General features: G+C 35.6%; 1 protein-coding gene across 5 annotated transcripts in view; it reads right to left on the bottom strand.

Moving 5' to 3' along the window:
- LOC106595545 (receptor-type tyrosine-protein phosphatase mu) overlaps positions 1-13,881 on the bottom strand; it is a 716,546-nt gene that overhangs the window by 280,941 nt on the left and 421,724 nt on the right. For all 5 annotated transcript variants that reach the window (XM_045694495.2, XM_045694499.2, XM_045694501.2 and 2 more), the window contains 2 exons: positions 3,744-3,945; positions 2,330-2,432 (listed from right to left, as the gene is read on the bottom strand). In XM_045694495.2, the coding sequence (XP_045550451.1) occupies positions 2,330-2,432; positions 3,744-3,945 (305 nt within the window). The remainder of the gene's footprint in view (positions 1-2,329; positions 2,433-3,743; positions 3,946-13,881) is intronic.

The raw sequence follows: 13,881 nt of genomic DNA, 5'->3' as shown, positions 1-13,881 counted from the left end.
TTGGAACTTCTGTGAGTGTAATGTTTGCTGTTAATTTGTATTGTTTATTTCACTTTTGTTTATTATCTACTTCACTTGCTTTGGCAATGTTAACATATGTTTCCCATGCCAATAAAGCCCCTTGAATTAAATTGAGAGGGAGACCCAGAGAGAGAGAGAGGGAGACCCAGAGAGAGAGAGAGAGAGAGAGAGAGAGAGAGAGAGAGAGATAGACCCACAGAGAAAGAGAGAGAGGACAGAGTAGAGAGAGAGGGAGGGAGCGAGAGAGAGACCCAGAGAGAGAGAAAGAGAGACCCAGAGAGAGAGAGAAAGAGAGAGAGGGAGACCCAGAGAGAGAAAGAGAGAGCCAGTGAAATAGAGTAGGTGTATACTTCCAAACTTTCAATTATACCTTACCTTAATCACAAAATGACTCAAAAATGCATTATTTATTCCTATATTACTATTAGTGAGTCATATTGTACCCTGGATAGACATGATGAACATAATGTCTTTCATACACTCAGTCTTTATTTTGTCCCCCAAAATTAACCCCCATTTCCATATCAAAACACCAGTCCTTTCTCTAGTGGTTAAGGTTATTCCATATCAAAACACCAGTCCTTTCACTAGTGGTTAATCCATATCAAAACACCAATCCTTTCTCTAGTGGTTAAGGTTATTCCATATCAAAACACCAGTCATTTCACTAGTGGTGAACAGTATAGATATCGAGCTATCTCCTGTCTATTTTCCTGTCTATTTTCCTGTCTATTTTTCTGTCTATTTTCCTGTCTTTTTCCTGTCTTTTTTCCTGTCTTTTTTCCTGTCTATTTTCCTGTCTATTTTCCTGTCTTTTTTCCTGTCTATTTTATTGTCTATTTTCCTGTCTATTTTCCTGTCTATTTTCCTGTCTATTTTCCTGTCTATTTTATTGTCTATTTTCCTGTCTATTTTATTGTCTATTTTCTTGTCTATTTTCCTGTCTATTTTCCTGTCTTTTTTCCTGTCTTTTTTCTGTCTATTTTCCTGTCTATTTTCCTGTCTATTGTCATGTCTATTTTCATGTCTATTTTCCTATATATTTTATTGTCTTTTTTCCTGTCCATTTTATTGTCTATTTTCCTGTCTATTTTCCTGTCTATTTTATTGTCTATTTTCCTGTCTATTTTATTGTCTATTTTCCTGTATATTTTATTGTCTATTTTACTGTCTATTTTATTGTCTATTTTCCTGTATATTTTATTGTCTATTTTCCTGTATATTTTATTGTCTTTTTTTCTGTCTATTTTCCTGTCTATTTTATTGTCTATTTTCCTGTCTATTTTATTGTCTATTTTCCTGTCTTTTTTCCTGTCTATTTTATTGTCTATTTTCCTGTCTATTTTCCTGTCTATTTTATTGTCTATTTTCCTGTCTATTTTCCTGTCTATTTTCTTGTCTTTTTTCCTGTCTATTTTCCTGTCTATTTTCCTGTTTTTTTCCCATCTATTTTCCTGTCTATTTTATTGTCTATTTTCCAGTCTATTTTCCAGTCTATTTTCCTGTCTATTTTATTGTCTATTTTCCTGTCTTTTTTCCTGTCTATTTTCCTGTCTATTTTCCTGTCTATTTTCCTGTCTTTGAGACATTCATTTGGACACTTTCTGAATGATACCTGCTAGAAGATTAAAAATGCATTCATAACAAATCGTTCTCTCTCTTTTTTGTTCAGGCATTAGCGAGGGCAGCTAAACGTGGCATAAGAGTTGAGTTAACAGGCCTGACTGAGGACCTGCAGGCTGATATCTTTCATCTCTAAAGGACTCAGATTAGATGATAAAGTGTAAAAATCTGTTTTTATATCAAGTCAAGTCTCATCGTATATTATCCCCTTCATTTACATAATCCAAAATGAGGACCAATCTCTCTCTCTCGCTCTGGATTGATTTGCATAGGGCGTATTAGTGTACAGTCTAACATTGTTGTGTATTAGAATATGGCAGTTTGTAATACATCGATCAAACATCCCTCATTAACACCAGATGTCCTTCCTAACGAGAAAGAAGATATCAGAGAAAAAGCTGTCTTGCACGATGCAACTGTGTCACCACAATGTGTCTTTACTTAATAAAAGGAAAGAAGGTTCTTCTCTGCAGGATTACATCTATAAAATACATTATGTTTCCTGGAACTTTATGATGGCAACGTATTATCGTGACCGTTGTGTTCTTGTCATTGCATTGTGCTAAGAGAACCTGTTTTGGTGTAGTCAAACAGATTTGACAAAACTATATTTGTGTGTGTGTGTGTGTGTGTGTGTGCGCGTGCGTGTGTGTGTGTGTGTGTGTCTGTGTGTGTACCATCCTACCTGACAGGTGCCCCTCGGCTCTGTGCAGGTTTCAGCAGGACAGTCACTGTGCTGTCTGTCTGGTTTAGAGATGTCTCCTGGTCATAGGCTGGCATGGAGGGAGCTAGAAGGACAACACAAACATCAGTCTCCTCTAGATAGAAGGACAACATACACAGTCTCCTCTAGATAGAAGGACAACATACACAGTCTCCTCTAGATAGAAGGACAACAAACACATTAGTCTCCACTAGATAGAAGGACAACAAACACATCAGTCTCCTCTAGATAGAAGGAAAGCATACACATCAGTCTCCTCTAGATAGAAGGACAGCATAGATATCAGTCTACTCTAGATAGAAGGACAACAAACACATCAGTCTCCTCTAGATAGAAGGAAAGCATACACATCAGTCTCCTCTAGATAGAAGGACAGCATAGACATCAGTCTCCTCTAGATAGAAGGACAACAAACACATCAGTCTCCACTAGATAGAAGGACAACAAACACATCAGTCTCCTCTAGATAGAAGGACAACATACACAGTCTCCTCTAGATAGAAGGACAACAAACACATCAGTCTCCACTAGATAGAAGCACAACAAACACATCAGTCTCCTCTAGATAGAAGGACAACATACACAGTCTCCTCTAGATAGAAGGACAACAAAAACATCAGTCTCCACTAGATAGAAGCACAACAAATACATCAGTCTCCTCTAGATAGAAGGACAACATACACATCAGTCTACTCTAGGATAGGGGTCTAGTGTTAGTGTCTAGGCTAGAGGATAGGGGTCTAGTGTTAGTGTTTAGGCTAGAGGATAGGGGTCTAGTGTTAGTGTCTAGGCTAGAGGATAGGGGTCTAGTGTTAGTGTCTAGGCTAGAGGATAGGGGTCTAGTGTTAGTGTCTAGGCTAGAGGATAGGGGTCTAGTGTTAGTGTCTAGGCTAGAGGATAGGGGTCTAGTGTTAGTGTCTAGGCTAGAGGATAGGGGTCTAGTGTTAGTGTCTAGGCAAGAGGATAGGGGTCTAGTGTTAGTGTCTAGGCTAGAGGATAGGGGTCCAGTGTTAGTGTCTAGGCTAGAGGATAGGGGTCTAGTGTTAGTGTCTAGGCTAGAGGATAGGGGTCTAGTGTTAGTGTCTAGGCTAGAGGATAGGGGTCTAGTGTTAGTGTCTAGGCTAGAGGATAGGGGTCTAGTGTTAGTGTCTAGACTAGAGGATAGGGGTCTAGTGTTAGTGTCTAGGCTAGAGGATAGGGGTCTAGTGTTAGTGTCTAGGCTAGAGGATAGGAGTCCAGTGTTAGTGAGCAGGGATACATTTTAGACTGGTGAACTGTGTGATGACTGGGGGGCCATAGCCCTTGGATCTGTACTAGTGCCTAGGGGGCAGGAGTTAGGGGCTAGGTAGCTAGCAGTAAGGGCTAAGGGACTAACCTGATATCTTGGTGGTGAACTGTGTGATGACTGGGGGGCCATAGCCCTTGGCGGTGGAGGCTCTGAGAGAAAAGGAGTAGGTAGATCCTGGGTAGAGACCCAGGAAGATGTGGCTGCTCTCGTTGACATGTTTCAGGACTTTCCCACTCTGGTTGGATAAATCCAGCTCAGGATCAAAGGAGCTCACTGCCTTGAAGGAGATCTGAAAACAGACAGACAGACAGACAGACAGACAGACAGACAGACAGACAGACAGACAGACAGACAGACAGACAGACAGACAGACAGACAGACAGACAGACAGACAGACAGACAGACAGACAGACAGACAGACAGACAGGGATAGTGACATGATTATAACATGTACTTAAGCCTAGCAGGGCATAAGGTGTTCCTCTCAGGATAGTGACCTGCTAGTACAGGGACATGTGAGTCCTTAGCTCAACACCAGCGATCCTGCCAAGTGGTTCAGGCCTCCAGTAAAGTGCAGGTGGGTGGCCAGTGTTAGGCAATTGTGGATGCAGGTTTTTGCTCCAAAGACGTGTAATCATGTTTTTGCGCTGTACTTGCTAGAAATCACAGACAGAAAGTTATAGATCCTGCTGAAGAGTTGTGATTGTTTATCTAGTATCATCACTGTTAACTATCTGTAGTCTAGTTGTTTATCTAGTATCATCACTGTTAACTCTCTGTAGTCTAGTTGTTTAACTAGTATCATCACTGTTAACTATCTGTAGTCTAGTTGTTTATCTAGTATCATCACTGTTAACTCTCTGTAGTCTAGTTGTTTATCTAGTATCATCACTGTTAACTCTCTGTAGTCTAGTTGTTTATCTAGTATCATCACTGTTAACTCTCTGTAGTCTAGTTGTTTATCTAGTCTCATCACTGTTAACTCTCTGTAGACTAGTTGTTTAACTAGTATCATCACTGTTAACTATCTGTAGTCTAGTTGTTTATCTAGTATCATCACTGTTAACTCTCTGTAGTCTAGTTGTTTATCTAGTATCGTCACTGTTAGCTCTCTGTAGTCTAGTTGTTTATCTAGTATCATCACCCAACACGTTAACTCTCTGTAGTCTAGTTGTTTATCTAGTATCATCACTGTTAACTCTCTGTAGTCTAGTTGTTTATCTAGTATCGTCACTGTTACCTCTCTGTAGTCTAGTTGTTTATCTAGTATCATCACTGTTGACTCTCTGTAGTCTAGTTGTTTAACTAGTATCATCACTGTTAACTATCTGTAGTCTAGTTGTTTATCTAGTATCATCACTGTTAACTCTCTGTAGTCTAGTTGTTTATCTAGTATCGTCACTGTTAACTCTGTAGTCTAGTTGTTTATCTAGTATTATCACCTAAAACACGTTAACTCTCTGTAGTCTAGTTGTTTATCTAGTATCATCACTGTTAACTCTCTGTAGTCTAGTTGTTTATCTAGTATCATCACTGTTAACTCTCTGTAGTCTAGTTGTTTATCTAGTATCATCACTGTTAACTCTCTGTAGTCTAGTTGTTTATCTAGTATCATCACTGTTAACTATCTGTAGTCTAGTTGTTTATCTAGTATCATCACTGTTAACACTCTGTAGTCTAGTTGTTTATCTAGTATCATCACTGTTAACTCTCTGTAGTCTAGTTGTTTATCTAGTATCATCACTGTTAACTCTCTGTAGTCTAGTTGTTTATCTAGTATCGTCACTGTTAACTCTGTAGTCTAGTTGTTTATCTAGTATTATCACCTAAAACACGTTAACTCTCTGTAGTCTAGTTGTTTATCTAGTATCATCACTGTTAACTCTCTGTAGTCTAGTTGTTTATCTAGTATCATCACTGTTAACTCTCTGTAGTCTAGTTGTTTATCTAGTATCATCACTGTTAACTATCTGTAGTCTAGTTGTTTATCTAGTATCATCACTGTTAACACTCTGTAGTCTAGTTGTTTATCTAGTATCATCACTGTTAACTCTCTGTAGTCTAGTTGTTTATCTAGTATCATCACTGTTAACTATCTGTAGTCTAGTTGTTTATCTAGTATCATCACTGTTAACTATCTGTAGTCTAGTTGTTTATCTAGTATCATCACTGTTAACTATCTGTAGTCTAGTTGTTTATCTAGTATCATCACTGTTAACTATATGTAGTCTAGTTGTTTATCTAGTATCATCACTGTTAACTATCTGTAGTCTAGTTGTTTATCTAGTATCAGCACTGTTAACTCTCTGTAGTCTATTTGTTTATCTAGTATCATCACTGTTAACTATCTGTAGTCTAGTTGTTTATCTAGTATCGTCACTGTTAACTATCTGTAGTCTAGTTGTTTAACTAGTATCATCACCCAACACGTTAACTCTCAGTAGTCTAGTTGTTTATCTAGTATCATCACTGTTAACTATCTGTAGTCTAGTTGTTTATCTAGTATCATCACTGTTAACTATCTGTAGTCTAGTTGTTTATCTAGTATCATCACTGTTAACTATCTGTAGTCTAGTTGTTTATCTAGTATCGTCACTGTTAACTATCTGTAGTCTAGTTGTTTAACTAGTATCATCACCCAACACGTTAACTCTCAGTAGTCTAGTTGTTTATCTAGTATCATCACTGTTAACTCTCTGTAGTCTAGTTGTTTATCTAGTATCATCACCCAACACGTTAACTATCTGTAGTCTAGTTGTTTATTTAGTATCATCACTGTTAACTATCTGTAGTCTAGTTGTTTATCTAGTATCATCACTGTTAACTATCTGTAGTCTAGTTGTTTATCTAGTATCATCACTGTTAACTATCTGTAGTCTAGTTGTTTATCTAGTATCGTCACTGTTAACTATCTGTAGTCTAGTTGTTTAACTAGTATCATCACCCAACACGTTAACTATCTGTAGTCTAGTTGTTTATCTAGTATCATCACTGTTAACTCTCTGTAGTCTAGTTGATTATCTAGTATCATCACGGTTAAGTATCTGTAGTCTAGTTGTTTATCTAGTATCATCACTGTTAACTCTCTGTAGTCTAGTTGTTTAACTAGTATCATCACCCAACATGTTAACTATCTGTAGTCTAGTTGTTTATCTAGTATCATCACTGTTAACTCTCTGTAGTCTAGTTGTTTATCTAGTATCATCACTGTTAACTATCTGTAGTCTAGTTGTTTATCTAGTATCATCACTGTTAACTATCTGTACTCTAGTTGTTTATCTAGTATCATCACTGTTAACTCTCTGTAGTCTAGTTGTTTAACTAGTATCATCACCCAACACGTTAACTATCTGTAGTCTAGTTGTTTATCTAGTATCATCACTGTTAAGTCTCTGTAGTCTAGTTGTTTATCTAGTATCATCACCCAACATGTTAACTATCTGTAGTCTAGTTGTTTATCTAGTATCATCACTGTTAACTATCTGTAGTCTAGTTGTTGATCTAGTATCATCACTGTTAACAATCTGTAGTCTAGTTGTTTATCTTGTTATCATCACCCAACACGTTAACTATCTGTAGTCTAGTTGTTTATCTAGTATCATCACTGTTAACTCTCTGTAGTCTAGTTGTTTATCTAGTATCGTCACTGTTAACTCTCTGTAGTCTAGTTGTTTATCTAGTATCGTCACTGTTAACTCTCTGTAGTCTAGTTGTTTATCTAGTATCATCACCCAACACGTTAACTATCTGTAGTCTAGTTGTTTATCTAGTATCATCACTGTTAACTATCTGTAGTCTAGTTGTTTATCTAGTATCATCACTGTTAACTATCTGTAGTCTAGTTGTTTATCTAGTATCATCACTGTTAACTCTCTGTAGTCTAGTTGTTTATCTAGTATCATCACCGTTAACTCTCTGTAGTCTAGTTGTTTAACTAGTATCATCACTGTTAACTATCTGTAGTCTAGTTGTTTATCTAGTATCATCACTGTTAACTCTCTGTAGTCTAGTTGTTTATCTAGTATCGTCACTGTTACCTCTCTGTAGTCTAGTTGTTTATCTAGTATCATCACCCAACACGTTAACTCTCTGTAGTCTAGTTGTTTATCTAGTATCATCACTATTAACTCTCTGTAGTCTAGTTGTTTATCTAGTATCATCACTGTTAACTCTCTGTAGTCTAGTTGTTTATCTAGTATCATCACTGTTAACTCTCTGTAGTCTAGTTGTTTATCTAGTATCATCACCCAACACGTTAACTCTCTGTAGTCTAGTTGTTTATCTAGTATCATCACTGTTAACTCTCTGTAGTCTAGTTGTTTAACTAGTATCATCACTGTTAACTCTCTGTAGTCTAGTTGTTTATCTAGTATCATCACTGTTAACTCTCTGTAGTCTAGTTGTTTATCTAGTATTATCACTGTTAACTATCTGTAGTCTAGTTGTTTATCTAGTATCATCACTGTTAACACTCTGTAGTCTAGTTGTTTATCTAGTATCATCACTGTTAATTCTCTGTAGTCTAGTTGTTTATCTAGTATCATCACTGTTAACTATCTGTAGTCTAGTTGTTTATCTAGTATCATCACTGTTAACTATCTGTAGTCTAGTTGTTTATCTAGTATCATCACTGTTAACTATCTGTAGTCTAGTTGTTTATCTAGTATCATCACTGTTAACTATCTGTAGTCTAGTTGTTTATCTAGTATTGTCACTGTTAACTCTCTGTAGTCTAGTTGTTTATCTAGTATCATCACCCAACACGTTAACTATCTGTAGTCTAGTTGTTTATCTAGTATCATCACTGTTAACTCTCTGTAGTCTAGTTGTTTATCTAGTATCGTCACTGTTACCTCTCTGTAGTCTAGTTGTTTATCTAGTATCATCACCCAACACGTTAACTCTCTGTAGTCTAGTTGTTTATCTAGTATCATCACTATTAACTCTCTGTAGTCTAGTTGTTTATCTAGTATCATCACTGTTAACTCTCTGTAGTCTAGTTGTTTATCTAGTATCATCACTGTTAACTCTCTGTAGTCTAGTTGTTTATCTAGTATCATCACCCAACACGTTAACTCTCTGTAGTCTAGTTGTTTATCTAGTATCATCACTGTTAACTCTCTGTAGTCTAGTTGTTTAACTAGTATCATCACTGTTAACTCTCTGTAGTCTAGTTGTTTATCTAGTATCATCACTGTTAACTCTCTGTAGTCTAGTTGTTTATCTAGTATTATCACTGTTAACTATCTGTAGTCTAGTTGTTTATCTAGTATCATCACTGTTAACACTCTGTAGTCTAGTTGTTTATCTAGTATCATCACTGTTAACTCTCTGTAATCTAGTTGTTTATCTAGTATCATCACTGTTAACTATCTGTAGTCTAGTTGTTTATCTAGTATCATCACTGTTAACTATCTGTAGTCTAGTTGTTTATCTAGTATCATCACTGTTAACTATCTGTAGTCTAGTTGTTTATCTGGTATCATCACTGTTAACTATCTGTAGTCTAGTTGTTTATCTAGTATCATCACTGTTAACTATCTGTAGTCTAGTTGTTTATCTAGTATCAGCACTGTTAACTCTCTGTAGTCTAGTTGTTTATCTAGTATCATCACTGTTAACTATCTGTAGTCTAGTTGTTTATCTAGTATCGTCACTGTTAACTATCTCTAGTCTAGTTGTTTAACTAGTATCATCACCCAACACGTTAACTCTCAGTAGTCTAGTTGTTTATCTAGTATCATTACTGTTAACTCTCTGTAGTCTAGTTGTTTATCTAGTATCATCACCCAACACGTTAACTATCTGTAGTCTAGTTGTTTATTTAGTATCATCACTGTTAACTATCTGTAGTCTAGTTGTTTATCTAGTATCATCACTGTTAACTATCTGTAGTCTAGTTGTTTATCTAGTATCGTCACTGTTAACTATCTGTAGTCTAGTTGTTTAACTAGTATCATCACCCAACACGTTAACTCTCAGTAGTCTAGTTGTTTATCTAGTATCATCACTGTTAACTCTCTGTAGTCTAGTTGTTTATCTAGTATCATCACCCAACACGTTAACTATCTGTAGTCTAGTTGTTTATTTAGTATCATCACTGTTAACTATCTGTAGTCTAGTTGTTTATCTAGTATCATCACTGTTAACTATCTGTAGTCTAGTTGTTTATCTAGTATCATCACTGTTAACGCTCTGTAGTCTAGTTGTTTATCTAGTATCATCACTGTTAACTATCTGTCGTCTAGTTGTTTATCTAGTATCATCACTGTTAACTCTCTGTAGTCTAGTTGTTTATCTAGTATCATCACCGTTAACTCTCTGTAGTCTAGTTGTTTATCTAGTATCGTCACTGTTAACTCTCTGTAGTCTAGTTGTTTATCTAGTATCATCACCCAACACGTTAACTCTCTGTAGTCTAGTTGTTTATCTAGTATCATCACTGTTAACTCTCTGTAGTCTAGTTGTTTATCTAGTATCATCACTGTTAACTCTCTGTAGTCTAGTTGTTTATCTAGTATCGTCACTGTTAACTCTCTGTAGTCTAGTTGTTTATCTAGTATTATCACCCAACACGTTAACTCTCTGTAGTCTAGTTGTTTATCTAGTATCATCACTGTTAACTCTCTGTAGTCTAGTTGTTTAACTAGTATCATCACTGTTAACTATCTGTAGTCTAGTTGTTTATCTAGTATCATCACTGTTAACTCTCTGTAGTCTAGTTGTTTATCTAGTATCGTTACTGTTAACTATCTGTAGTCTAGTTGTTTATCTAGTATTATCACCCAACACGTTAACTCTCTGTAGTCTAGTTGTTTATCTAGTATCATCACTGTTAATGCTCTGTAGTCTAGTTGTTTATCTAGTATCATCACTGTTAACTCTCTGTAGTCTAGTTGTTTATCTAGTATCATCACTGTTAACTCTTTGTAGTCTAGTTGTTTATCTAGTATCATCTCTGTTAACACTCTGTAGTCTAGTTGTTTATCTAGTATCATCACTGTTAACTCTCTGTAGTCTAGTTGTTTATCTAGTATCATCACTGTTAACTCTCTGTAGTCTAGTTGTTTATCTAGTATCATCACTGTTAACTCTCTGTAGTCTAGTTGTTTATCTAGTATCGTCACTGTTAACTCTCTGTAGTCTAGTTGTTTATCTAGTATCATCACCCAACACGTTAACTCTCTGTAGTCTAGTTGTTTATCTAGTATCATCACTGTTAACTCTCTGTAGTCTAGTTGTTTATCTAGTATCATCACTGTTAACTCTCTGTAGTCTAGTTGTTTATCTAGTATCATCACTGTTAACTATCTGTAGTCTAGTTGTTTATCTAGTATCATCACTGTTAACTCTCTGTAGTCTAGTTGTTTATCTAGTATCATCACCGTTAACTCTCTGTAGTCTAGTTGTTTATCTAGTATCATCACTGTTAACTCTCTGTAGTCTAGTTGTTTATCTAGTATCGTCACTGTTAACTATCTGTAGTCTAGTTGTTTATCTAGTATCATCACCCAACACGTTAACTCTCTGTAGTCTAGTTGTTTATCTAGTATCATCACTGTTAACTCTCTGTAGTCTAGTTGTTTATCTAGTATCGTCACTGTTAACTCTCTGTAGTCTAGTTGTTTATCTAGTATTATCACCCAACACGTTAACTCTCTGTAGTTTTGTTGTTTATCTAGTATCATCACTGTTAACGCTCTGTAGTCTAGTTGTTTATCTAGTATCATCACTGTTAACTCTCTGTAGTCTAGTTGTTTATCTAGTATCATCACTGTTAACTCTCTGTAGTCTAGTTGTTTATCTAGTATCATCACCGTTAACTCTCTGTAGTCTAGTTGTTTATCTAGTATCATCACTGTTAACTCTCTGTAGTCTAGTTGTTTAACTAGTATCATCACTGTTAACTATCTGTAGTCTAGTTGTTTATCTAGTATCATCACTGTTAACTCTCTGTAGTCTAGTTGTTTATCTAGTATCGTTACTGTTAACTCTCTGTAGTCTAGTTGTTTATCTAGTATTATCACCCAACACGTTAACTCTCTGTAGTCTAGTTGTTTATCTAGTATCATCACTGTTAATGCTCTGTAGTCTAGTTGTTTATCTAGTATCATCACTGTTAACTCTCTGTAGTCTAGTTGTTTATCTAGTATCATCACTGTTAACTCTTTGTAGTCTAGTTGTTTATCTAGTATCATCTCTGTTAACACTCTGTAGTCTAGTTGTTTATCTAGTATCATCACTGTTAACTCTGTGTAGTCTAGTTGTTTATCTAGTATCATCACTGTTAACTATCTGTAGTCTAGTTGTTTATCTAGTATCATCACTGTTAACTATCTGTAGTCTAGTTGTTTATCTAGTATCATCACTGTTAACTATCTGTAGTCTAGTTGTTTATCTAGTATCATCACTGTTAACTATCTGTAGTCTAGTTTTTTATCTAGTATCATCACCCAACACGTTAACTATCTGTAGTCTAGTTGTTTATCTAGTATTATCACCCAACACGTTAACTCTCTGTAGTCTAGTTGTTTATCTAGTATCATCACTGTTAACTCTCTGTAGTCTAGTTGTTTATCTAGTATCATCACTGTTAACTCTCTGTAGTCTAGTTGTTTATCTAGTATCATCACTGTTAACTCTCTGTAGTCTAGTTGTTTATCTAGTATCATCACTGTTAACTCTCTGTAGTCTAGTTGTTTATCTAGTATCATCACCGTTAACTCTCTGTAGTCTAGTTGTTTATCTAGTATCATCACTGTTAACTCTCTGTAGTCTAGTTGTTTATCTAGTATCGTCACTGTTAACTATCTGTAGTCTAGTTGTTTATCTAGTATCATCACCCAACACGTTAACTCTCTGTAGTCTAGTTGTTTATCTAGTATCATCACTGTTAACTCTCTGTAGTCTAGTTGTTTATCTAGTATCGTCACTGTTAACTCTCTGTAGTCTAGTTGTTTATCTAGTATTATCACCCAACACGTTAACTCTCTGTAGTTTTGTTGTTTATCTAGTATCATCACTGTTAACGCTCTGTAGTCTAGTTGTTTATCTAGTATCATCACTGTTAACTCTCTGTAGTCTAGTTGTTTATCTAGTATCATCACTGTTAACTCTCTGTAGTCTAGTTGTTTATCTAGTATCATCACCGTTAACTCTCTGTAGTCTAGTTGTTTATCTAGTATCATCACTGTTAACTCTCTGTAGTCTAGTTGTTTATCTAGTATCATCACTGTTAACTATCTGTAGTCTAGTTGTTTATCTAGTATCATCACCCAACACGTTAACTCTCTGTAGTCTAGTTGTTTATCTAGTATTATCACCCAACACGTTAACTCTCTGTAGTCTAGTTGTTTATCTAGTATCATCACTGTTAACGCTCTGTAGTCTAGTTGTTTATCTAGTATCATCACTGTTAACTCTCTGTAGTCTAGTTGTTTATCTAGTATCATCACTGTTAACTCTCTGTAGTCTAGTTGTTTAACTAGTATCATCACTGTTAACTATCTGTAGTCTAGTTGTTTATCTAGTATCATCACTGTTAACTCTCTGTAGTCTAGTTGTTTATCTAGTATCGTCACTGTTAACTCTCTGTGGTCTAGTTGTTTATCTAGTATTATCACCCAACACGTTAACTCTCTGTAGTCTAGTTGTTTATCTAGTATCATCACTGTTAACGCTCTGTAGTCTAGTTGTTTATCTAGTATCATCACTGTTAACTCTCTGTGGTCTAGTTGTTTATCTAGTATCATCACTGTTAACTCTTTGTAGTCTAGTTGTTTATCTAGTATCATTACTGTTAACACTCTGTAGTCTAGTTGTTTATCTAGTATCATCACTGTTAACTCTCTGTAGTCTAGTTCTTTATCTAGTATCATCACTGTTAACTATATGTAGTCTAGTTGTTTATCTAGTATCATCACTGTTAACTATCTGTAGTCTAGTTTTTTATCTAGTATCATCACCCAACACGTTAACTATCTGTAGTCTAGTTGTTTATCTAGTATTATCACCCAACACGTTAACTCTCTGTAGTCTAGTTGTTTATCTAGTATCATAACTGTTAACTCTCTGTAGTCTAGTTGTTTATCTAGTATCATCACTGTTAACTCTCTGTAGTCTAGTTGTTTATCTAGTATCATCACTGTTAACTCTCTGTAGTCTAGTTGTTTATCTAGTATCGTCACTGTTAACTCTCTGTAGTCTAGTTGTTTATCTAGTATCA

This window comes from Salmo salar, chromosome 14 (genome assembly GCF_965601325.2).
Source record: "Salmo salar chromosome 14, fSalSal1, whole genome shotgun sequence".
NCBI classification, from domain to species: domain Eukaryota; kingdom Metazoa; phylum Chordata; class Actinopteri; order Salmoniformes; family Salmonidae; genus Salmo; species Salmo salar.
Note: the sequence above shows the minus strand (reverse complement) of the source record. Positions and strands in the feature narration are given on the sequence as shown.